This window comes from Pseudorca crassidens, chromosome 2 (genome assembly GCF_039906515.1).
Source record: "Pseudorca crassidens isolate mPseCra1 chromosome 2, mPseCra1.hap1, whole genome shotgun sequence".
NCBI classification, from domain to species: domain Eukaryota; kingdom Metazoa; phylum Chordata; class Mammalia; order Artiodactyla; family Delphinidae; genus Pseudorca; species Pseudorca crassidens.
The window spans coordinates 9,430,874-9,454,854 of NC_090297.1; the positions used below are offsets into that span (position 1 = coordinate 9,430,874).

At 44.0% G+C, this 23,981-nt stretch overlaps 1 protein-coding gene across 4 annotated transcripts in view; it reads left to right on the top strand.

The window, feature by feature from the left end:
- Window positions 1-322: 322 nt before the first annotated feature.
- Window positions 323-23,981, top strand: part of VPS13D (vacuolar protein sorting 13 homolog D) — a 242,401-nt gene continuing 218,742 nt past the window's right edge. For all 4 annotated transcript variants that reach the window (XM_067720898.1, XM_067720908.1, XM_067720916.1 and 1 more), the window contains exons 1-12: window positions 323-421; window positions 4,025-4,193; window positions 10,113-10,190; window positions 12,233-12,423; window positions 12,521-12,601; window positions 15,403-15,519; window positions 18,233-18,337; window positions 19,559-19,729; window positions 20,148-20,248; window positions 21,082-21,250; window positions 23,474-23,575; window positions 23,718-23,919. In XM_067720898.1, the coding sequence (XP_067576999.1) occupies window positions 4,097-4,193; window positions 10,113-10,190; window positions 12,233-12,423; window positions 12,521-12,601; window positions 15,403-15,519; window positions 18,233-18,337; window positions 19,559-19,729; window positions 20,148-20,248; window positions 21,082-21,250; window positions 23,474-23,575; window positions 23,718-23,919 (1,414 nt within the window). In that variant the 5' untranslated portion in view covers window positions 323-421; window positions 4,025-4,096. The remainder of the gene's footprint in view (window positions 422-4,024; window positions 4,194-10,112; window positions 10,191-12,232; window positions 12,424-12,520; window positions 12,602-15,402; window positions 15,520-18,232; window positions 18,338-19,558; window positions 19,730-20,147; window positions 20,249-21,081; window positions 21,251-23,473; window positions 23,576-23,717; window positions 23,920-23,981) is intronic.

Sequence of the window (23,981 nt, forward strand, 5' to 3'; positions counted from 1 at the left end):
TAATTATGTTTTAACAGACTCCTGCGGCTGATAAGTGGCGAACAGATTGCGGGCGGGTCGTTGTAGACGGAAGAATTCTGGGTTCTAATACTTCTGAGCCAATATGTCCTATATATTATCCTTCCCCCGGACTCGGTTTACCCCCGCGCTGTAAAATGGGAGGGCTGTTTGGGCCTTTCTACCGCTTCAGCCCCAGCACCTGCGAGCCCTGGAGGGGCGGGCAGCCCTGCAGGAGCGGCCGCGGGCGCCAGGGGGCCTCCTCGATGACTCGGCGCTCGGCTGGCCAGGCGCAGGCGCGTCGCCCGCTCGATTGGTCGGGTCGGGGCGGGTCTGCGCGCAGCGGGCCAGCGCCATTGAGGAGCTGCGAAGAGGAAGCGCCGCGCAGTGCTTGGCTGGGGCGGGCGGCCCGGGACACCTACAGGTAAGGGCCGAGGCGGGGCGGCGCCGGGCGGCGAGCAGGGCCGGGGGCCGCAGGGCGGGCGTGGACCTGCGGTCGACCGCTCCGACTTCGTTTCAGACCTGGAAGCCCCGGCCCGCCCGGGCGGAGCGCTGCGCTGGGAGCCCGGGGACCCCGGCGTCCGGCCCTCCGGCGGTCTAAGCTCCTCGGGGGATCCCTGGGGTGTCCGAGCCCCAGACGGCCCCGAGCGCCCCGCCCTCACCGGGACTCTCGAGTCCGAGGCCCTGCGGGCACCCGCGCCATATGCTCGGGCGTCCTGAGTCTCCGAGGACTTCGGCGTCCGTGTTCTGGGGAGTTTGAACCCCCGCCGGACCCGCACGCTTTTCCGGGTCGGGGCAGCCTGGTGCCCTGGGATCGAGGGGGTGTCAGGCCGCGTCTCCCCGCCGGAGCCTCGGTCTCCACGCGGGAGCCCAGGGTATGAGCTCCCTTGCTTTATGCCCAAGAACATGGCTCCAGTCAGGGCTCCAGAGGGTCTTAAACATCCCCTTCTCCAGCCTTCTGGGGTCTCGTTCTGGGATGGGACATCAGGCCTCAAACCTCTCTTTATCCCTCGCCTCCCGGGGTCACATCCTGGCTGAGCCCCTCCTTCCGGGGCTGGGACGCGCGGCTGTGTTCCTTTCAGGCTGTATCTGGGAGGTGGGCTCTCGGTCCCCTGGAGCCGGGCTTAGGGTTCTGAGAGCAGAGGGGCGGCAGGCGGGCTGGAGGAGCCTCGCCTCCTGGGCAGTCTCCTTCCTGCCGGGCCTCCGCCCCTCTCCGGCCTCCGATGTCCGAGCTCGCAGGGCCGGCAGCCCTCAGCCCCGCCGCCTCCGCTCCCGCGTCCTGTTGCCAGCCCTTCCTACTCAGGGCTCCAGGGCTCCAGCCGCTCCTCGAGGGAGGGGCCTGGCTCAAGGTCATGGCCGGCTGTCTGCTCACCGGTAGGCTGAGCACTGATCCCCAGTGTCACCTGCCCCACCGATTAGGGGAGGCCAGGTGGGGTTAGTACCAGGCCTAGAAACCCTGATGGACCAGAGTGTAAAAACACTTTGGGATTCTGGCCAGTCTGGCGGCCTTTCCTGACACCGGATTCCTTAACGGAATCCTTGAAGTGGCCTCAAACCTGCTAGATGCTTAGCAGAGCTAATGGCTGCCATCTAGCTTGGGCCTCAGTGTACTTACTGCACAGGGCGTTTTATAGTGTTTCTTACCCCATCTTCTTTTAATCAGTGCTTTGCATTCGTCCACCTTCAGGGAAGGTAGGGTAGGGCCAGATCTTGTGTGCAAACTGACGGTTGTTTCCCTTTATGAGGAGAGCACTTGTGGACGGCACCAGAGAGAGTTTGTTGGCACTTAGGACCAGAATCAATGGCAGCAACTTCAGAAGTAAAGAGTTTTCCAACTTTGGCTCTTTGCCTAAGTGTGTTTGGACTCTACAGAGTAAGACTAGGTTAGTCAGGTTCATGTTTTGTTTTTGTAGGTTTACTCATTTAAAGTTATAGAAAGAAGTGTTTCCTTTACTCAGGCTGTTAAACATTTCTTATTTTAAGAAATTTGTTCTTGTAATCTCTTCTTTAAATAAGTGTATACAGTAATTTTTAGCAGATTCCTAATTTTACATAAAAATGTAGCTTTAAAAAAGATCTTTGGAAAGAAATTAGTATTTTTCCAAATGCTGTTTATTTTCTTATGTTTTTACTGTCGTTGTTGACAAAAGTTAATCTTCTGTGGAAATGCAGGACACTATTGACAAATAAAAACAGATTTTTCCTGGAGGTTAACTCTTGTACAGCTTTGTGTTTGGGGGTTTCTGGTGGGTGGAGGCCTCTCAGTTGGGGTAAGAGTATCTCCTGGCACTAAGGTGAATAACTGGAGGTGGGGCAAAGTGCTTGGAAAGGATCCCGAAAGGGCCGGTTCCAAGTGGGATGCCTGCCACAGCAAACCTGGAGTGTCAGGCTTGGTAGGCTGGTGTCCGACATGCTTGGCTCAGAGCAAGATTTGGAGCCCACAGTTCTAACTAGGATCTACTAGCTGAGCAGTCTTGGAACCCATTTAAACTTTGGTGTCTCAAGTTCCCTCATGTTAACTTTACGGAATACTAAAAATAATCTCTGTTTTGTAATGCTAATAAACAGCAGTTATTGTAATGACAGCAGTAAATCAGCACTGACTGTAAATACTGCAGCTGGAACCAGAGGATTTCTGTTGTCTGCAGTTACTGACTAAGGGGGTCCCTTGTATCAGCACTGTCTGGTGTCCAGGTACCAGCAATGCAGCTCCAGGACAGTTAAGAAGAACGATAAACCACTGTTGTCTTCCTTCCATTTATATCATTTTATGAATGAGCCTGATGAAGAGGTTTGCAAAATTGATTTCGGGAAGGCTTAAAGAGGATCGGTGCAGAATATGAAGTTTATTGATGCAATCTCTTAGGCCATTTTTGCCTTAATCTAGGAGAGGGTTTCTCAACCTTGGTACTATTGGCATTTGGGGCTGGAAAATTCATTGCTGCGGGGGGCTACCTCGTGCATTGTAGGAGGTTTAGCAGCCTCCATGGTCTCTTCTCACAAGGTACCAGTAGCAATCCCCCCAGTCGTGATATTCAAAAATGTCTCTAGACATTGCCATATCACATCTGGATGAGAACCTCTGATCAGGACAGTCTAGTCCCCAGGTCAGTCACCAAAAGCAAGCAGTTTAACAATCAGTTACATCGAAAAGATACACAACTTTGAATTGTAGGTAATTTTTGGTAAATTTATAAGTGACTATCCCTTGCAGCTGCATCAAAATGCAGATGTATTGGTTTGGCCCTCCATTTACTGGTGGGGGCATCGTATAGTGCTTTTCATCCCATCTTTTTTTTTTTTTTTAAATTGAAGTATAGTTGATTTACAATATTGTGGTAGTTTCAGGTATACAGCAAAGTGATTCAGTTATGTATATTTCAGATTATTTTCTATTATAGGTTATTATACAATATTGAATATTCTTCCCTGTGTTATGCAGTAAACCCTTGTTGCTTATCTATTTTATATATCTTAGTGTGTCTGTTAATCCCATACTCCTAATTTATCCCTCCCCTCTTCCCCCTTTAGTAACCATAAGTTTGTTTTCTATGTCTGTGAGTCTGTTTCTCTTTTGTATATAGATTCATTTATATTATTTTTCAGATTTCACATATAAACGATATCATATAATATTTGTCTTTCTCTGTCTGACTTCACTTAGTTTGATAGTCTCTAGGTCCATGCATGTTGCTACAAATAATATTTCCTTCTTTTTTATGGCTGAGTAGTATTCCATTATATATATATGTGTGTGTGTGTATATATATATATATATATATATATATACACATATATATATATATATACACACCACACCTTCTTTATCCATTCATCTGTTGATGGACACTTAGGGTGCTTCCATGTCTTGGCTATTGTAAACAGTGGTGCAGTGAACATTGGTCACCCCATCTTTTCTTAAATCTGTGATTTGCATCCAGCCACCTTCAGGGCAGGTAGAGTAGGATATCAGCTTGGAAAAACTGTCAGATTTTTCTGTTCATTTCCTTTTTTTTTTCTTTCATAGATTCTTCTGTGACCATGAGAGAGAGAAATAATGATCCATGAGTTTTAAACACCTTGTCTTGAGGATATAGTCATGTTGGAAGGTCTTGTAGCCTGGGTTCTCAATACCTATCTAGGGAAATATGTCAATAACCTGAACACTGATCAGCTGTCCGTTGCGCTTCTGAAAGGTGAGTGCATGTATCTCTTTTTGGTGAAGTATGCTTTGCAGATTGCATTTCTATTTTTTATGTTCTTTTTGTTGTATTGAGAGTAATAAACCCTGATGGACAGATGGCTTTGTATTAAATATGTGTAAAAGGAAATAATGTTCTTCCATATGACACTGATTATTATTACAGGGTAACTTAAGTATATAGCTGGATTGTTGTAGGTTTTAGGGGACTGTTAAATATTAAAAGGAAAATAAAAAAGAAAACCATGCTACTGGTGACTGTGCTTTACCCCAGTTAATTTTTTAGTTTTATGAAGCTTTGTGGAGGCAGCCAGGATGTAGTGACAATGGCATTGGCTTCGGCTTCAAATCCTGCTGTGTTACTTGTTAGCTACGTGAACAAGTCACTGAAATTCTGAGCCTCGGTTTCTTTAGAGAAAGAGGGTAATGTACCTTTACAGCATCGCTGAAAGGATCAAGTGGAGTGACCATTGAAGCTCCTATCCTGCTGGTGTGTAATAGACACCCAGTAGAAGTTTTAAAATACGTTACTGTGGGGTCTTCCAACAGAATTTCTGAGTTCTTGTCTTGCTGAGTAGTAACGTACCTAAAGCTTGAGACATTTTAGCCTTTACAGGTCTATACTGTGTAAATGCAGCCCAGGGGTTTGATGTGGGGATTGGAAAGCGGCTTTCTTCTCCTTCTCCTTGTTTTAATTTAAGTTCTGTTTGCTCAACTCAAAGTGGAACCCTTTAACAAATCTAGACAAAGAAGATAAGGTCAGTTTGCAAACATGTAGAATCATAGAAAGAGGAAAGGAGGCCTCAGATATAGTGGAAACCTTCTGGGCTTCCTGGGAGTATGAGTTTTGGCAAGTGGACCAGGGCAGGTTAGTGGGGCTAGCAGTGATACAGATGTGTGTATAGTATGAGCACAGGGTGCAGTGATTTTCTCTTCCCAGAAGCAGCATTCTCCGGGGTTTTCTGACCCACCTAAACCAGTGGAGCGATCACAGCAGCAATAGGCGGTGGCGAGCTAGCACGGTTGCACCTCCCTGCTCCCTTCCTTTCTTTGGAAACAGAAGTGGGTTCTTTCCTGTTCTTCGGCTTTTCCTTCTGCCCTTTCCTAGAAGGCAGCTGCTGAGTGGAAAGTGAAAGTGACCAATTGTCAGGGCGGGGCTGTGTTTAAAGTGCAATAATAGTGTCAGGTTCACCTCTTTGGTCACTTATTGAAGTTCTCAGACACACTGTGAAGCTAACCAGGTTGTACAGGGCAGGTAACAGGGCCTAGAAGGAGCAACATTGTTATTAGCAACAACATTGCTAATAACAGAGCTGGCTTTCTCAAGAGTGGTATGGTAAGAAGAATGATCTTTGCTAAAGAAATGAATAAATAGAAATTTGTGGTACCTGACAAATCATGGAGTCTATACTAATAATAGATTTCTAATCTCAGCAATTTTAGACAGAACATATCTTGTAAGGACAGCTGTGTGTATCTCTGAAGCTTTCTACTGCTTTTCTGTGCTTATCTTTTCTTAAAAATTCTTCTCTATGGCTTTTAATGAACCTGTGGAATTTGAGGAATGTTTCTCTGCAGAATAGAAAAATGCTTTTTCTTTCAAAACTTGTGTCAGTTAGGTACTCCGTCCTTATGGCTCCAAAGCACACCACGATGCTTGGCCAGAAAAGTTTTAGAGCATTGCAATGCACTGAGAGAATGGCTTGTAAAGGAGTTGACACTTTTTGTTGATCTTGATGACATAGTTAAGCAGTGTTTGGGGGCAGAGGGTACTAGATAGGAATAAGAATATTATTTCAGTCTGTGTGCAAATATTTACAGATGCTTTGGAAGATGCAAAGGCGACTGAAATAGTGGTCAAGGGTATAGATTTTGTAGCCAGACTGGGTTTGAATCCCAGTTCCTCCATTTACCAGTAACTTGGGCAAATTACTCAAATTCTTTTTTTCTTCTTCTGACAGTTTTATTGAGATATAATTGATATAGAGCACTGTGTAAGTTTAAGGTATACAGTATAATGGTTCGACTTACATACATCATGAAATGATTATCACAGTAAGTTTAGTGAACATCCATCATCTCATACAGATACAAAATTAAAGAAATAGAAAAAACATTTTTTCTTGTGATGAGAACTCTTAGGATTTACTCTCAACTTTCATATATAACATATATGTTAACTATATTTATCATGTTGTACATTACACCCTTAGTACTAAATTACTCAAATTCTACTAAGAATTAAATAGAAAATTAAACATTAAAATTGCTTTAGTCTCCCTTTCTGCAAGTTGGAGGTAATATTAACTATCTCATAAGGTTCTAAGAACTAAACACATTAATGTAGGTTCAAAGAGCTTAGAACTGTTCTTGGTCCTCCGTCAGTGTTAGTCATCATCATCATACAACCAGCAACATGTGATTAGCTGGTGGGTTGGACTTCAAGGGTAGATTGTGCACACATGCTAAAAGCAATAAAAATGCAAAGTAGCATATGAGTAGTGGAAGGACAGAGATAGGACTTGTATAACATTTCATTTGTTCAGTCATTCGACAGACTTTCACTGAGCACCTGCTTTGGGTAAGGCTCTGTTATGGAATGATACAAAACGGGGAGACAGAAGAAAATACTTGGAGCTCAGGCATAGGGTCTAACCCTGGTTTCACCACTTAACAGCTGTTTGTGACTGTGAGCAAGTTACGGAAGCCTCCTCTTCATCCTCTGTCCCTCTTGCTGCCAGAGATCACACAGGTCTGGTATGAACTCTAGTACTACCACTGACCAGATCTGTGATTTTTAAGCAGACTGCTTATCCTTTAAGCTCATTTTTCTTATCTTAAAAATGAAGAAAATAATAGTATTTCCTCATATTTTTGTGAGGATCAAATGAAGAAATGCATATGAAATGCTTGGGACATAGTAAGATCTCACTGAATGATAGCCATCCTCATCTTCCTCCTCCTCCCCCTCCTCCTCCCCTCCCTCCTCCTCCTCCTCCCTCCTCCTCCCCCTCCCTTCCCCCTCCTCCTCCCTCCTCCTTCCCTCCTCCTCCTTCCCTCCTCCTCCCCCTTCTCCCCCTCCTCCCCTCCTCTCCCTCCTCCCTCCCCCTCCTCTCCCTCCTCCCTCCTCCTCCCCCTCCCTCTTCCTCCTCCTCATCGTCATCATCATCATGGTCATTGTCATCATCATCATCCCAGCTCCACCTCTATAATCCCTGCCCTCAGAGAGCCATTAACCAGTCCTGGAGACAGAAATAAGTGTACAGTAATACAAGGCAGTATGTATTATGTTGTTATACTAGAGATACAGGCATAATGCAGTGGGAGGGGAGTCATTCTTCTTGTCTGGAGGACCCTGAGAAAGCTATTCTGGGGGTGGCTTTGAGTGGGTCTTAGCAGGATTTTGATAGATGGCCCAGGCTGGGTGACCACATTCCAGGCAGAATGAGGCGTGTGAGCAGAGGCGGAAGGCTGAAACCTGCAGGGTGTCTTTGGGATGGTTTGGGGCCAGAAGATAGCGGCTGCCAGTGCTGGTTCAAGGAGTCTGAACTCTGGGCCATGGGCATACATTTAGATTCCCCCTCCTTTTTTTTTTTTTTTTTTTTTTTTTTAAATAAGCTCTGAACCTCAGGTTGGCCCTTTAAATGAGGTTGGCTTCCCTAGAGCTGAGGAAGGAAGATTGAGTAGTCATTAGGTATTACTCTAAATTCACCCCAGCTAGTGACTAGATTTCTTGTTAATCTGAGGTGAGGAATTTTTGGATGAGAGAGCCATCCATAAATAAGTCTGCAAATTATCTGTCTGGAAATCAACAAACATTATTATCTATAAGGTGCTCACCTATGCTGGGTGCTTTGTGGCCTGGTCCCTTGGAGGGACCTTTTCCAGCAGGGCCAGTTGTGGGTACATATGAGTGGGTGGGGAAGTAGGAAGCCTTTGATCTGTGTTTTGCCTGATTACCCTTTTTAAAAAAATATTTATTTTTATTTATTTATTTTTGGCTGTGCTGGGTCTTAGTTGCAGCACATGGGATCTTTTTTTTTTTCAGTTGTGGCATGTGGACTTCTTAGTTGTGGCATGAAGACTCTTAGTTGCAGCATGCATGCGGGATCTAATTCCCTGACCAGAGATCGAACCCGGGCCCCCTGCATTGGGAGTGCGGAGTCTTACCCACTGGGCCACCAGGGAAGTCCCTGATTCCCTTGTTTTTGACTTGCTATAGGCTGCCATTTCTCCTCATTCTTTTCTGTGTGTCCTCTCCTTTCTAGACCACCTCCTTTGCTGTCTGTGCTTCAGCTTCTTTAATTTTTCATTGAATGGATTGCCTGCAGTTCTTTCCACTTCTCCACTCTGTACAGCAGCCAAGGAAACCTGGTGCTGTCTGCCTTTGTGACAGATTTGGGTATTGAAAAATAGGGCGAATGATTCAGATTGCAAATGTTGCTCTTCAGAAGTTATATACTTTCCTCCCTTTAAGTCGGTTTCAACTGATAAGGAATGTGTCTCATGTTTTTTCCCCCTTATGCTCATTTTCTCCCCAAGTGTGGATATAGGGTTGTTTCTGGGCTCTCTGGGATTATTAGCTTCTCCTTTTGTTAAGTCTTAAGGTAAGTGGAGCCCCATGTGAATAGATGTTCTTGCAAAAGTCTGAAAAATAAGTTGGGTGCATTTGTTCAGAATCTGCCAAAATGCTAGCTTTGAATACTTCTTTAGATGCCAATGCACAAGTCTTAATCATTCAAAGGGGAAAATAATTAAGTTTCTTGTATTAGTGTGTCTTTGGAGGAAAAGACTTGCTCTCCTTTCTTCTGGGTTCTCTTACCAGTTAATGGTTGCTGGGTGGTGGTTGTCTGTACTCCCTGTTCTTGAGAGTACATTTCAGACAGATTTAAGTGACTCAGAAATTGACTTGTGTTGCACAAATGAACAACTTTATAAAACGGCTGTTTCCCCAGCATTTTGGAGATGGGGACCCTGCCTGCCTTTGTTTTTATTCCCAGTGGCCAGCACAGTGCCTTAGGCGCAGGGGAGGGATCAGTATGTACTGGGTTGGCCAAAAAGTGCATTCGGGTTTTTCCATAAAAACCCGAATGCACTTTTTGGCCAACCCAGTATGTGTAAAGGGTTGATTTCCATAGCTGGGAGAGAGAGAGATCTAGCTGCACCCTTGTGACTAATCCTTCAGTCCGCTTTGGAGTCATCTTGTGCTTTTGGATTTAAGTAATTATAGAAACTGGGTCTGAAAAGGACCTTCAGCGGTGGTCCTGTTCATGCCTTTGCTCTCTGACTGGTTATTACACCTGCGAGTGAGGGTGCAGAGGAGAACCTGCAGAGGGGGCTCTCCAGAGGAGAGAGTATAAATTCCTCTTGATGACCAACTTTACAGGGGCTCTCTGACCTGGTATGGAATACACCCATTTTGGGGGAGGGGGAGGGCGGTGGGTAAGGAGAGCTTGTTAAAAATTGCAAATTTCTGTTTCAGACCCAGGAGCCTGCATTTCATCCTAGGTGATTCAGATGTTAATGGTCCTCTGGTGGAATAGTAGCCTAAACTAGGGGTCTGTAAACCGGCCAACTGGCCAGATCCCCTTGCTAGCTGAGAATGGCTTTTCCATTTTTAAAGGCTTGTAAAGAAACAAAACAAAAGGAGAATATACAGTAGACACGATAAGTCCTGAGATATTTACTATCTGGCTCATTAGAGTTAGATCCCTGCCTAAATCCTTCATCTGCTGGTAAGCTTCAGCTGTTATTTACATGTCAGTGGGCTGGTCGGGAAATTAGTACAGAGAATGCACATTGGTATAGCCTGGGTCTAGATGTGAAACTCTCCCTTTACCCTTCACTGATTTGCACACAACAGGCAACTGCTGCATTTGTTGAATGAACATGTTATGGTATTTTTATTTTTTAGGTGCTGTTGAATTAGAAAACTTGCCTTTAAAGAAAGATGCCTTGAAAGAACTGGAATTACCATTTGAAGTCAAAGCTGGTATGTGGAACAAGGGAGTGGGAGGCAGTTTTGAGTCTTTTATCGATTGGGACGTGAAAAGTGAGAGCCCTTGAGTTTGGCTCTGTTGGACCAGGAAGAGGCAGGATTGGAAGGATAGAGTTTAGATCAGTCTTCAAGTGTGGTCTCTAGGCCATTAGTATCAGGATGATCTTGGGGGTGGTGGTGGGGAGGTCAGGTGGCCCCCAGACTTACTGAATCAGAGTCTCTGAGGGAGTGTTGTTGAACCTGCATCTTTAATAAGCACCCCAGGTGATTCTTATGTTTACTAAAGTCTGAGAACTTCCATCCTAGATACAGGGGGTTCTTATTTTCAGAGAATTCATATTACTAAGAGACAGTTTACTCTATTGAATGAAAGGTGGGCTCTGGAACTGTATGCTTGCGTTTCTATTCCATATCTGCCATTTTCTGGCTGTGTGACCTTGGGGAGGTTCCCTAACCACTCTGTGAGTGTATCCTCATCTTAGGATGGGATAATACTAGTAGCTATATCATAGGTTTGTTGAGAGGAATACCTGAGTTAATGCATTAAAATGACTAGAACAGTGCCCGGCACACTCAGTTGATGTCTGCAATTATTATCGGAGTCTTGCAGTTACTAGGTTTGGTAAGGAAACAAGAATTATCACGGAATAAAAATATTCTGTATTAAGTGACCACTTATAAAATTAGTCCCTCTTTAGACACTGCTCGTCATTGAACAAACCTGTTGATATCAGTCAGTCTTTCCCTTATTTTGAGGGTACTTATGTTACAATAAAGTGCAAGTACAATGCAAATCAGTTGCTAGGTGAAATAAAATAGAAATCTTGCAAGAGATTTAGGCTTTCTTGAAGTCAATTCAGGTCATAGGTGAACTGCCAGAATCACAAGCAAAGGCACTGACAAGTTAGAATCTGAAAGAAACTCTCAAGAATGATGAAACAGTGGATACTTCCAAGAGAGTTCTTATTTGACTATCAAAGGATTAAGAGAGGCTCTTAGGGAAAATTGATGTTTTCTAATATTTTGGCAAAAGTGACCCTTTTTATGCTTTTTATGCAAAAATAAAATGTAACAGAAATTATATTTTGCTGTCATATAAGTGTCCTCCCAATTAATTTAGGTTAGAATTGCAACTGTACACTAATTATTGTTAAAATTCTTTGTTGTGAAAATTGGTGTATGGTTTCAGTTATAATATAAATTTTATTAAATGTAAAAAACTTACTTTCATTTTTCTAAAGTCAAAATTAAAATATTTTTTCATTATTTGTTGTAAGATTTCTTCATCTGTTACTGGATTACACAGTTGATCATTTGGTGTTAATGATACTCTGTTATCTTAAATATAACACATCGATCCTGCTCGAATTCTAGATCTTAGACAGTAATGATAACAGTCTGATAACATGTGTTGCTTTCAGAGGTAGACTGTTAGTTGGGCTGTGTGGATCTTTGAGAAATGGTAGAACTTGGGAAATAAGTGTCACAATTCTACCAGGCCATTTATAGCTTTCCCATCAGCCCGAGTTCTCATGAAGAATCAGAATTCTTTCTCGATAGAGTACCACTGCAACGTGACCTACGTTTCGGTTGCTGTGTTCAAGATTGGGCATATTGCTGAGTCTGATAACTCCCAATAAGTACCTATCAACGAGCTAATTAATAATGAACAAGAGATGAGTGTGTGCCCACGGTCTAGTACAGGTGCCATGGGAAGAAAAGACACCCCAGGGAAGTTTACGATGTAGTCCTGTTGGGGAAGAGGTATTTTCCAGAGGGAGATGTTGCATTAGATGTGAAAGAGTTACACTGACCACTTTCCATTTTCTGCTTTATTATGCCTCGTTCTTACAGATCTCAGCCCACTAATGTTTGTTTCACATGTACGAAAACTTGCTACTTGTTTTCTTAAATTAAAAAGTAAATGGTAACAATACTCCTTAAAGAAAGCTAGAATACAGAAAAATAGAATTTAAAAATGTGTGCAAAAAAAAAAAAATGTGTGCAGACAGTTAACAAGACTTTCCTTTTCGCAGGCTTAATTGGGAAGGTAACCCTTCAGATTCCCTTCTATCGCCCCCATGTGGACCCTTGGGTGATCTCCATCTCCAGCCTTCACTTAATTGGAGCCCCTGAAAAAATACAGGATTTCAATGATGAAAAGGAGAAGCTGTTGGAAAGGGAACGCAAGAAAGCTCTCCTTCAAGCCCTGGAGGAGAAGTGGAAGGCAAGGCAGAAATCCTTTTGGCCATGAGAGCGGTGGTGGTGAGACTTGAAATGAGCGAAGCACTAGATTCTGCTAACACCGGCTCTTTCCTTTGTAGAACGAACGCCAGCAGAAAGGGGAGTCCTACTGGTATTCAGTTACTGCCTCGGTAGTTACGAGAATTGTGGAGAATATTGAAGTAAGTCCTAATGGCTTTTATAAAGTATGAACACAGAAGGGATCGCTCAGGCTTAAGTGCATTTCACGTCCGTGGTTGCTGTTTCCTGTGGGTTTAACTGATAACAGGGTGTCTGCGGAGAGCGCTGATTGCTCATGTGTGCCTTTTCATAGGCGGTGCCAGAGGGAAAACCTGAAAAGCGAGTCCAGCTCTGGGCAGACACAGGTTTTTCTTGCTTCAGTTAGTGTGAGTAGGAGTTTTCATTTCATTGACATTTCACTTCATTTTCTTTACGAATATCGGAACCCTACTTGCTGAAGGATTTACCTCCCAAGAAGCCAGGTCACCTGAGTCTTCATGACTAAATCACTTAATCTCTTAGTCTCAGTTTCTTCATCTGTACAATGAGAGGGGTTGGATGTGGTTTCCAGTTGATTCCGTAGTGCACTGTGAACAGCCCAGTAAGATACTTGCTCTTACTGATGTGTCTGGAGGCAGTTTGTTGAGTTTCAGTGCTAGGGCTGTCGGCCCTCTTTTCTGCTTTAATTATTGTTTTGTTTGTCCTCAAAAACTAGAGCAGGGTTCACACTAATTTTCAGTGTGTCGTAAGTGTTAGCCCATGCTTCTTACCTCCAGGGTTTTCTTGCAGTACCAAAGTGACACAGGCCACATGTTTTTAAGGTGTCCCACTTCCCCCCAAAATACAGCCTGAGGTTGCTGGATTCATAACTTTGATAACATTGGGGGAAAAGATCAGTACGTTTGAGGTGACTGCTTTGAAATCTTTTCCAGGCAGTTATTTATTTATTTATCTATTTTAGCTGTCATTGATTTTTTAAAAAATTCCTCATTATTTTTATTTTTTAATAATAGCTTTATTGAGATTTAGTTCACATACTGTAAAGTTCACACTTTTAAAGTGTACAATCTAGTGTTTTTGGTATATATACAAAGTTGGGCATCGATCACCACTGTCTAATTCCAGAAGATTTTCATCATACCCAACTAGTAGCCACTTCCAATTCCCCTCTCCCTCCAGCCCCCTACAACCACTAATCCACTTTGTGGATTTGCCTAGTCTGGACATTTCACATCAGTGGGGCTGTACTGGCCTTTTAGCATAATGCTTTCAAGGTTCATCCACGTTGTGGCATGTATCAGGACTTTATTCTTTTTATGACTGAATAATATATTCCATTGGATGGATTGCCAAAGATAAACAAAGCTGGAGTGAAGTTAAAGTGGTGAAAACAGACTTTATTCAGTGACTTCTGACAGTAGGGGAAGGAGCAGAGCTCCATTCCAGTTTGTACAGAGGTGACCAGGCCTTTTAAAGGGAGAATGGGGGCGGAGTGGGGGTGGGGAGAGGGCTCAGATGAAAAATTACAAAGGGTTGGTCAGTGTAGATATGATTAGGTCAGCTGTGTCTGCTAGCTGGGCTTCTGTCCTCCCAGAGAGAGGGGAGACAGAGGCTCCGCCCTTCCTGATGATTCCATTTCCAGGGAGTGGCATTTAGGTCCTTGAGTTGTAGGAGACACATCACATAGGGACAGAGAAAGGGTTTGCAGTTGTAAGCCCTTTTTGGTAAATGCTCTAAGAAGGGGGTCGGGTGTGCTCTTGTCAGGCGTCGGCTAGAACACACAGCCCTGAGCTTTTCTAGATGGGAACTCAGGAAGGGGATGGAATGTCCTGGAGACTCAGCCTTAGGCTGCTAGAAGCCTATGTTAAAATTTGGTCGGGTCTCTTAGGGTAGGCGTTTGAATGGAGTGCTCATACCTAGAGTTTTTGCAGTTCTCATGATAGACCACATTTTGTTTATCCGTTTGTCAGTTGATGGACATTTGGGTTGTTTCCACTTTTTGGCTATAAGGAATATTGCTGCTATAAACAGTCATGTGTATGGTTTTGTGTGAACGTATGTTTTCAGTTCTCTTGAGTATATGCCCAAGAGTGGAATTGTTGAGTCTTATGGTAACTATATGTTAAATTTTTTGAGGAACTATTTTACAGTTTCACCAGTAATGTGTGAACATTTCAATTTTTCCACATCCTGATCAGGATTTGTTACTGTCTGTCTTTTAATAGTGGCCATATTAGTGGGTGTGAAGTGAAATCTCAGTGTGGTTTTGATTTGCGTTTCCTTAATGGTTAATGTTGTTGAGCATCTTTTCATGTGCTTATTGGCCATTTGTATCTCTTTTGGAGAAATGTCTGTCCAAATCCCATTTCCATTAAAAAAAAAAGTATTTATTTATGTTTAACTATTGAGTTGTAAGAGTTCTTTATATATCCTGGATTTTAGTCCCTTATCATCAGATATATGATTTGCAAATATTTTCTCGCATTCTATGGGTTGTCTTTTCACTTTCTGTTATTATTTTTGAATTCATTGAAGCAGAGTGCTTTTTCTGTAGCCCCACTATAGGGGCAAGGGGTAATAAATAAGGTCAAAATGGAAATGCCCTGCTGGTGTTCCTGTGTCCAGGTTTGAGGACACAGAGGCAAGATTAAGAGATCATAAGAGAGGGAGGGACAGTTATCTAGATACAATGGTACTACTTTATTTCAGTGTTTAAGGTGTTTTCTGAAACGGTCTGATGAAAGTATTGTAACTCTCTTCTTGAGAAGGCACTGACCACAAGGAAGTGTCATTCATGTCCAGTTTGTGATTATAAATCTCTGAGGAACTTAGATTACCGGGCGTGTGTGTGGCGTAAGCTATGCGTTTGTGTAAAATGCCTGCTGTGGTTTACTTAGGTAGACCCCTGCCTGCGGTGTTCTACCTGCAGCAGTTGTCTAAACGTGTTTTTTTCCCGCTGCAGTTAAAAATTCAAGATGTCCATTTGCGCTTTGAAGATGGTATTACCAATCCTTCCCATCCTTTTGCGTTTGGCGTCTGCATTAAGAATGTGTCCATGCAGAATGCTGTGAACGAGCCTGTGAGTATGAAATAACGACTGCAAACTGGGAAGAAAGCGCTCGGTCTGGAGCATTTAGGGCTCTGCCTTGTGTCCTTTTGTGTTAGCTAAATGAGACCACAATCTTCTTCTCCATGTTCTTTGGAGGGTGTGGATGGATGTCTCTTGTCTCCTTTGCTGAAATAGGGAAACAGTTAATTTCTTCTGACCTGTTCTTATTTAATTCATCCATTAAACGTTGGCACATTTTGTACACGAAGAAACTGAGGTGCAGAAAGGATCTTATCTTTGATTTTCTTCTTACATTACATGCACTCTCGGGGTATGCTCATCCTGTTTCATAGTTTCGGCAGCCTCCTGGGAATATTTGCCGATGGCGCCCGCATCTCGAAGGGCCATTCTCCACCCCTCTTCTGACCTTCAGATTCAAGGTCTCTAACTACCTATGGGACACCTCTGTGGTATTTAGGCTCGTTATAATCAAAATGATCCCATTATATTCCACCTACCCATTTCACTCCCTGAAACCAGCTGTTTTCCTTCATTCTCTAACATGTTACCGAATGTTACAAGCACACATATGAAAACTGACATCGTTAGAGCCCTTTTATGTGCCAGGCACTGCTGTTAGTGCTTCACATGACTTCTCTCATTGAATTCCCAGTAACCTCCACCACTGTTATCCTTGCACTACAGCCGAGGACGCTGAGGAGCAGAAGGATGAGTGAGTGGTGGGCTTGGGTCTGGAGCCCAGGTGCACCTGCTGTAGATCAGGGGTTGGCAAACTGTGGCCTGGGGGCCAAATCTGCCCCGCCTGTTTTTGTAAATTAAGACTTAGTGCATCACTGCCACGCCCGTTCATTTACATGTTGTTAAGGCTGCTTTTGTGCTGCCCTGGCAGAGCTGAGTAGCTGCAGCAGAGAACGAATGGCCCCCAAAGCCTAAATGTTTGCTCTCTGGCCCTTTACAGAACAGGTTTGCCAGCCCTGCTTCAGAGCACGTGTTCTTACCCATGACGCTAGTCCCTAGAAGCCTGTGCTCATCCCTTCACTTCTTATTCCTCAGTTTCCATATGCATTTGGTCACAGTGTCCTGCCAGTTTTTCCCACAAAATGTGTCAAATGTGGCTCTTACGCTTATCCTCACCGCGACTGTCTTGAGTTCAGGATCCTGCCAGCTTCTGCCTTGCTCAGTAAAGTCCTGACTTCCGTGACCTCCTTGCTTCCATCCTAGGCTCTTGATTCGTTCTGTGCCAATGCTTCTCAACCTTTCCCACGTCACGGCACACAGAGAAGGATCATGGTATTTGTACAGGACACTGGGGCAAATGGATGTGGCTGCTGGGGCTGGAGGTGCTTAGCTCAGAGTAACCGAATACAGTGGACCCTCGAACAACATGGGTTTGAACTGTGCAGGTCCACTTAGATGCAGATTTCTTTCACTAAATACATACCACAGTATTACATGATCCTTGGATGTAGTACCTCGAATACGGAGGGCTGACTATAAAGTTATATGTGGATTTTCCACTTAACGGAGGGTCGGCGCCCTTAACTCCCATGTTGTTCAAGGGTTGCTGTATTCCTAAAATGTAACTCGATCGTATAAACTTGCTCATTATCTTGACACACCCATGACTCCGTCGGGGGAAGCTCCACTTTGCACTGTTGCTAGAGTTCTGTTTCTGAAACCCATACCGGGTCCTGGTGTGCATGCCTGCATCAGAACCCTCAGTGGCTCCAAGTCCCTTCAAGTATGATGTCCAGACTCCTTAATATGACAGACTTCTTATTGTATTTGTTTCCTAGGGCTATAATAGTAAATCACCACAAACTAGATGGCTTAAAACAACAGAGATTTATTTTCCTTAGTTCTGGAGGCCTGAGTCCAAAATCAAGGTGTTGGTAAGGTTGGTTCGCCCTGGAGGCTCTGAGGGAGAGACTGTCCCATGCCTCTCTCCTTGCTTCCGTAGGATGCCTTGGTGTTCCTTGGCTTGTGGATACATCACTCCAGTCTCCGCCTCCATCTTCATATGGCCTTCTTCCCCATGTGTCTGTTTTCTCTTCTTATAAGGATACCAGTGATTAGATTAGAGCCCAACCCAATCCAGTATGACCTCATTTTAATTTGATTACATCTGCAAAGACCCTATTTCCAAGTAAGGTCTCATTCACAGGTTCTGGGACGACATGAATTTTGGGGAGTGCGGGGGGGACTAGTCAACCTAGTACACCTAGTAACGTTCCAACCTACATTTCTCAACACTTAACTAGCTCCTCACTTCAAGTGTGTGTCCATACACGTGAGCCGATACTGCCCCATCCCTGAGCACAGTGCTGCAGTTACACAGATGTGCTCGCCGTCCTCTGCAGCTGTCAGGCCTTTTGTGTCGTTGGCCCCACTCCTTGAAATGTGTCCCAGTCCCTCCTTCCCACCCTTTGTCTGAAACGTACACATCTTTTGATATTCATCTGCACAGTGACATTTTCTGTTTGTTTGCTTGTGGCATCTCGTATATTCTTCCTCTGCTTCCCTCTGCTTAATTAAAATTATTTGCATGTTTGTATTTCCAGTTAGTTAGATTCTGAACTCTGTAACCATGTTTTCATTCAGTTTTGTATCCTCAGCACCATGCAAAGCATCCGGTGCATGATTCCTCACAAATGGCCTGTTGAATGAATGGATAAGTTTGTGAATAAAGAATCATCTTATTTTCTTCCCTGTCTTCCCTCAGGTACAGAAGTTAATGCGGAAAAAGCAGTTAGATGTGGCAGAGTTTAGCATCTATTGGGATGTCGATTGCACTTTATTGGGGGATTTGCCTCAGGTGGAGTTACAGGTATGATTGTGGCAGGGCTTTGTTATAACACAGCACGGCAGTAAAGTGGTGTAGTATTGTTGCCACATAAGGTTTTGTTCTCTGTGTCTCTGTTCCCATTCCCACCCCCTCTCCCTGTGTAGGCGTTCGCTCTCGAGTATGTATGCTTGAGGTACTTGCTGTGTCTGTAACTCTGAACAATATATAGGGATTTGTGTATGTTTTACATTTATAGTGTATTATTGATTTCTTTGTTTGCTTTTTTTCACTTAAATCTCTGTTTTTAAGATTGATCAGTATTGCTGCTTATACTTCTGCTTCATTGCTTCTGACTATTACATGGTATTCCATTGCATGTACTTACCATACTAGCATTCTCCACTCTCTTAGCCACCAGTGTACTAAGCATCCAGATTTTTAATGAATGAAGCGCCAGATCTGGTTCTTAAAGAAGAGCTTTCTTACAACATTTTGCGTTGAAATTTCACCTTCGGTGGCATTCCTTTGAGAAATACGTAGAAAGTCATTATAAATCATTGGATATAAAGTATTACTGTTTGTGAAGGATATTTTAAAAAACTCAGTTTAATCTTTTTGTAAAGAAATTGTAGGTGGTTTAAGTGAAATGGAGAAAAAGGACTCATATTTCCCTCAACCACGATTATCTTTGGCTTGCATGCTGTTGTGCAGAATGGTTTTTGTTTTGCTAATTTGATTAAATAAATACTGTGCATCCATACAGTAGAACAGTATGCAGCTATAAAAATAAAGGCAAAGATCTTCATGATGAATACGTGATAGTCTCTAAGATACAGTATTAAGTTTAAAAAACAAGATAAAAGAGCATATATATGCCATTTGTGTAAGAATGGTTTAAAAAACCAGAAAATTAGCATTTGGCTGACTGTGTACAGAATGCTTCTGGTGGAGTACATAAGAAACTGGTGTCATTGGTTGCCTGTGAGTAGGGTAACTGGGTGGCTGGAGGATGGGAGTCGGAAGGAGAGGTTGCACTTTTTTTGCCTTTTAAATTTTAAACCAGGTGGATGGTTTAAAATACACCTCGTGTATTACCTGTAAGAAATATAAATAAAAATTTTAAAATGCTAGAGAGCTTTAGATTCCCAGTTTTATCCTGCTTTTGGATTCTGATATAACATGCTGTAGATTAGACAGCATTCCAACAGGTGACTTGATCCTGAAAACATTTGCTATGATGACAGCCATTCTTGTGACACTCAGGAGGCCATGGACAAGAGCAAGGAGAGTCGAAATCATCACTACATCTTGGAGCCTGTGTGCGCGTCTGCTCTTCTGAAGAGAAACTGCTCTAAAGAGCCTCTGAGGTCTCGGCACACTCCCCGTATTGAATGTGATATTCATCTGGAGACCATTCCCTTGAAACTCTCTCAGGTTCCCTGTTTCTCCCTGTAACTCTCGGACTGGTAACTGGGGTGGAGGAAGCGTGTTGATAGAAGGGTCTGGATACTTCGAGGTCCCCTCGTGGGAAAGGAAGCATGCATGAGACCAGGCTGTGGTGGGTGGAGAACCCACTGTCTTTATACAGTCGGATTGGGTGGGTCTCAGGTTAGTTTTGATTTGATATTTTAAGTGCTGAACAAAGAGTACAAGAGAGACAGTAAATTTACGTACTTTACTGACTGTTCAGAGCGACGTTGACACTTGGTGCCAGAGTTTAGCCTTGCAGTTTGCACTGGATTTCAGCTCAGTGGGTTGACTAATATGACTTGTTCCTGTGACGTATATGTCTTAACTGAGCAAAAGAAACAAACCAATTCTAACCTAGTGTCTCTTAACCTCTAATAAAAAGTTGCAATACCGGCAAATCATGGAATTCCTCAAGGAGCTGGAACGAAAGGAGAGGCAGTTGAAGTTCCGAAAATGGAAACCCAAAGTGGCCGTATCTGAGAAGTAAGGCTTGTCGATTAAGTGTTGTGTCTGAAATGCATTTTCTGGCATGTTCTTTTTTTGGACCTAGATCAGAAATATGCCTCACTGTCTTTTACACATGGTTGGAGATAAAAGTACAGTCGACTTTTCTGGGCTTTAAAATGCCATTTCTGTTGTTTATCATCATTGACATGCTACTGTATATCTCTTTGGTGTCGCGGGTTTACTCTTAGGTCGAGCGTAGTGGAATTCAGGAGGTCCTCTCAGCCTCATTTAGTAAGGAGACTGGCGTTGCTCTGGTGGCCTCTGATTGTGTGGTAAATACTTTGCAGCACTCTTGAACCTACTTCCCTGTGTCTTTTCTCCTAAGTTGTTTGGTCAGCATTTATATAGTACACTTGATAACATCTATAGCAAAAATAAATCTTTTTTTATGTAGATGTGCTAAACTTGACGAGTCAATATATTAAAACTTTTTTTAGATCCTGTGTATTTCCAGTCTTCCTTGAAATATTCCATTTAAAATCTTTAATAGTCAAATCCTTGCTGATTATTTTACGATGGTATTTACTGTATAGCCACCACTTGATTTTCTGTGGTAGGGGCTGATGTTATGGGTGATTCAGACCAATAGAGTAATGTGTTATAATCGGTGCATAAACTGAGGATCCAGTAGATTAACTTTCCCCATATGTTGAGGTTAGCCTAATATTATTTGAGTTTGAGGCATAAACAGATGGCTGACAAGAGAAGAGATGTCTCAGAAGGGGAGTGGTGTGTTGTGGATTGCTCTGGGTCAATAGCATTTTCATCGCTTTTATTGTAAATAACTAGATGGTTATGAACTGTTTCAGCTGCCGAGAGTGGTGGTATTTTGCTTTGAATGCCAACCTGCATGAGATCCGGGAGCAGAGGACGCGCTGCACGTGGGACTTCCTGTTGCGCCGGGCCCGCGATGCCGTGTCCTACACTGACAAATACTTTACCAAGTTGAAAGGAGGCTTGCTGTCTGCAGACGACAAGGTGAGGAGGCTGTTGTCTCTCATTTCTCGTCTCCAGTCAGAGGGTAAGGATGTCTCTCAAAGGCTGAAGAAAAGGGAACCCGTGAAGAAGTAAAGTCTTTGTTCGGGATCATAGTTTTACAGGATAAAGTCGGTCTTATTAGGGTGAGAGCTTCTTGGAAGGCCCAGCTTTGCCTTGGCAGGAAGCACCTTCTGTTGCTTGAGGAGAGCTGGGCCATGGGGTGGGAGGAAGAGCAAGGGGCCGTGGTCCTGCCAGGCCTACCCACTCCCCGCCCCCCCCCAGCTCTCCGTGCGGGGCCCAGAGAGACATTCCATCGAGTCACTCAGGTCTCTTCAACACCTGATCCTAATTCTTTTCTTGCAAAGTCGATAACTAATCTCTGTAGACTTTGGCCCACATTTTCCCTAATCCCAGTTGACTTGATTGACCTTGGGGTTTTGGAGGTAGAGGCTAGGCCGAGGGTGTGAAGTAGGGGTGAAGGCAAGCTTCTGTTTTAGCTACCTGCAGGACCAGAGACCCTTAGAACCAGCAGTCCTGGAGCCCTGGTGTGAAGCTCCCTCCCTGCTCTAATCTGCCTCTGTCTCCTGGGGGAAGGCAGTAGGGAGTGTCTCCTCCTTGATTTGTTTCGGTTTTGTGAGAATCAGTTTTTATAATAGCAATTTAGACTGTTTCCGGTATTTTGGCTTGCGTACTATCTCTTAATTCACTCTTTCTTTAGTAAATCCTTCTAAGCTTCCCTTTAGCACCTGTCTTAGCTCGGGCTCCTATAACAACATGCCACAGACTGAGGGGCTTAAACAATAGACATTTATTTCTTAACAATTCTGGAGGCTTGAAAAGTCCATGATTAAGGTGCTGGCAGATTCGGTTCTTGGGGAAGACCAGCCTCCTGGCTTGTGGGTGGCCGCCTTCTCACTGTGTGCTTACTTGGCCTTTCCTGGGTAGAGAGAGATCTGTCTGCCTTCCCCTTCTTGTAAGGCAACTAATCCCATCATGATGGTTCCATGCTCATCACCTCATCTAATAAACCTGTTCACCTCCCATGGGCGCCACCTTCAAATCCCAGGTGTTAGGACTTCAACATATGAATTCTGGGGGGACACATTCAGCCTATGAGAGCACCCCACTGTGGTAACCAGTGGCAGTGCTGAACCCCTGGGTGTTTTCACCTCTTCTGCCAGCACCCCGGGCATGACCCACTCAATTTGCTAGTGCTTTTTTCACCAGTGTCAGGCATGGTTACTGACATAGAAACCTTATGAAAAGGATGGAATAAACCAGACCTTTTGTTTCGGATGGTTTTCTTAAAGGCACAGGCAAAGACATGGAGGGAGAGAAAAATCTAAATTACAACTGAGGTGAGCAAGTAAACACATATAATATCCTTTCTTAATCATAGCGTATAAGAAACAGCTTAGGATAGCTACCTCTGCTTTCTTTTGCATCTTTGCATGTAGCTGGCCACCGCTGTTCTTTCCTAACTAGCATGAAACAAATGAAAATGACCACTTCCTTGGTAATGTCCTATATGAAACATAAAGGAGCTGGAGGAGGGCTTCCCTGGTGGCGCAGTGGTTGAGAGTCCGCCTGCCGATGCAGGGGACACGGGTTCGTGCCCTGGTCCGGGAGGATCCCACATGCCGCGGAGCGGCTGGGCCCATGAGCCATGGCCGCTGGGCCTGCGCATCTGGAGCCTGTGCTCCACAACAGGGGAGGCCACAACAGTGAGAGGCCGGCATACCGAAGTAAAAAAAAAAAAAAGGAGCTGGAGGCCTACACACTTACTCTGTAAACTTGGTCCTCAGTTTCCTCATCTGAAGTGGGAAGAATAATAACTGGCCACCAGCTTGAATCAATTGAGGTAACACATGTGAAGGCACTTTGTAAACTGCCATTGCTGTGCAAACATGGGCTACTCTGGCAGCACATGTTCTTCATTTCCCATTTTCAACTCAGTACTGTGTCTGCTCCCTCTGTACTTACCATTAGTCTCATCTCAGACACCAGGTAGAATCTATCAGCGTTATATGGAAAAGCTTTTTAAACCAGAAACATAGCAATTATGGAATTAACTGTTTATCTTCATTGTTTCTTGGCCTTCTAAATGTTGGGAAACGTTGGAGGCCAGTTGGGTTTCTTCACAGTACTGGATTGGTTTGTGAAGGTGTCCCGTTTCTCTGGAGCTATAATACCTGTTCTGTTTGTTTGTTTTCACCCAAACAGGAGGAAGTGTGTCGGATTGAAGAGGAACAGAGCTTTGAGGAATTGAAGATTTTGCGTGAACTGGTTCATGAACGATTTCACAAACAGGAAGAACTGGCAGAGGTAGGAAATCCTCTGTGAAAAGAGGTGTTCTGACCCATTAGGCTCTGAGTGCCTCTGTGGGCAGACAGAGAATAAGCAGCGGTGTATCACTTCCTGTTTCTGTCTTCGAGTACTCATATGTGCTCATTTTTGATTGACACAGAGCTTACGAGAGCCTCAGTTGTATTCTCCGGGAGAGTCTCCTGGAGACCCGGAACCCAGCGGAGGCAGCGGGATGCTGCAGTACCTTCAGTCCTGGTTTCCTGGCTGGGGCGGCTGGTATGGGCAGCAGAGCCCTGAAGGGAAACCAGTCGAGGGCCTGACTGCAGAGCAGCACGAACACTGGACTCCTGAGGAGATCCTGGGTAAGGCAGGGCTGGCCTTTACTTGCCCTTCTTGGCTATAGTGAAAGGAGACCCTTGGTTCA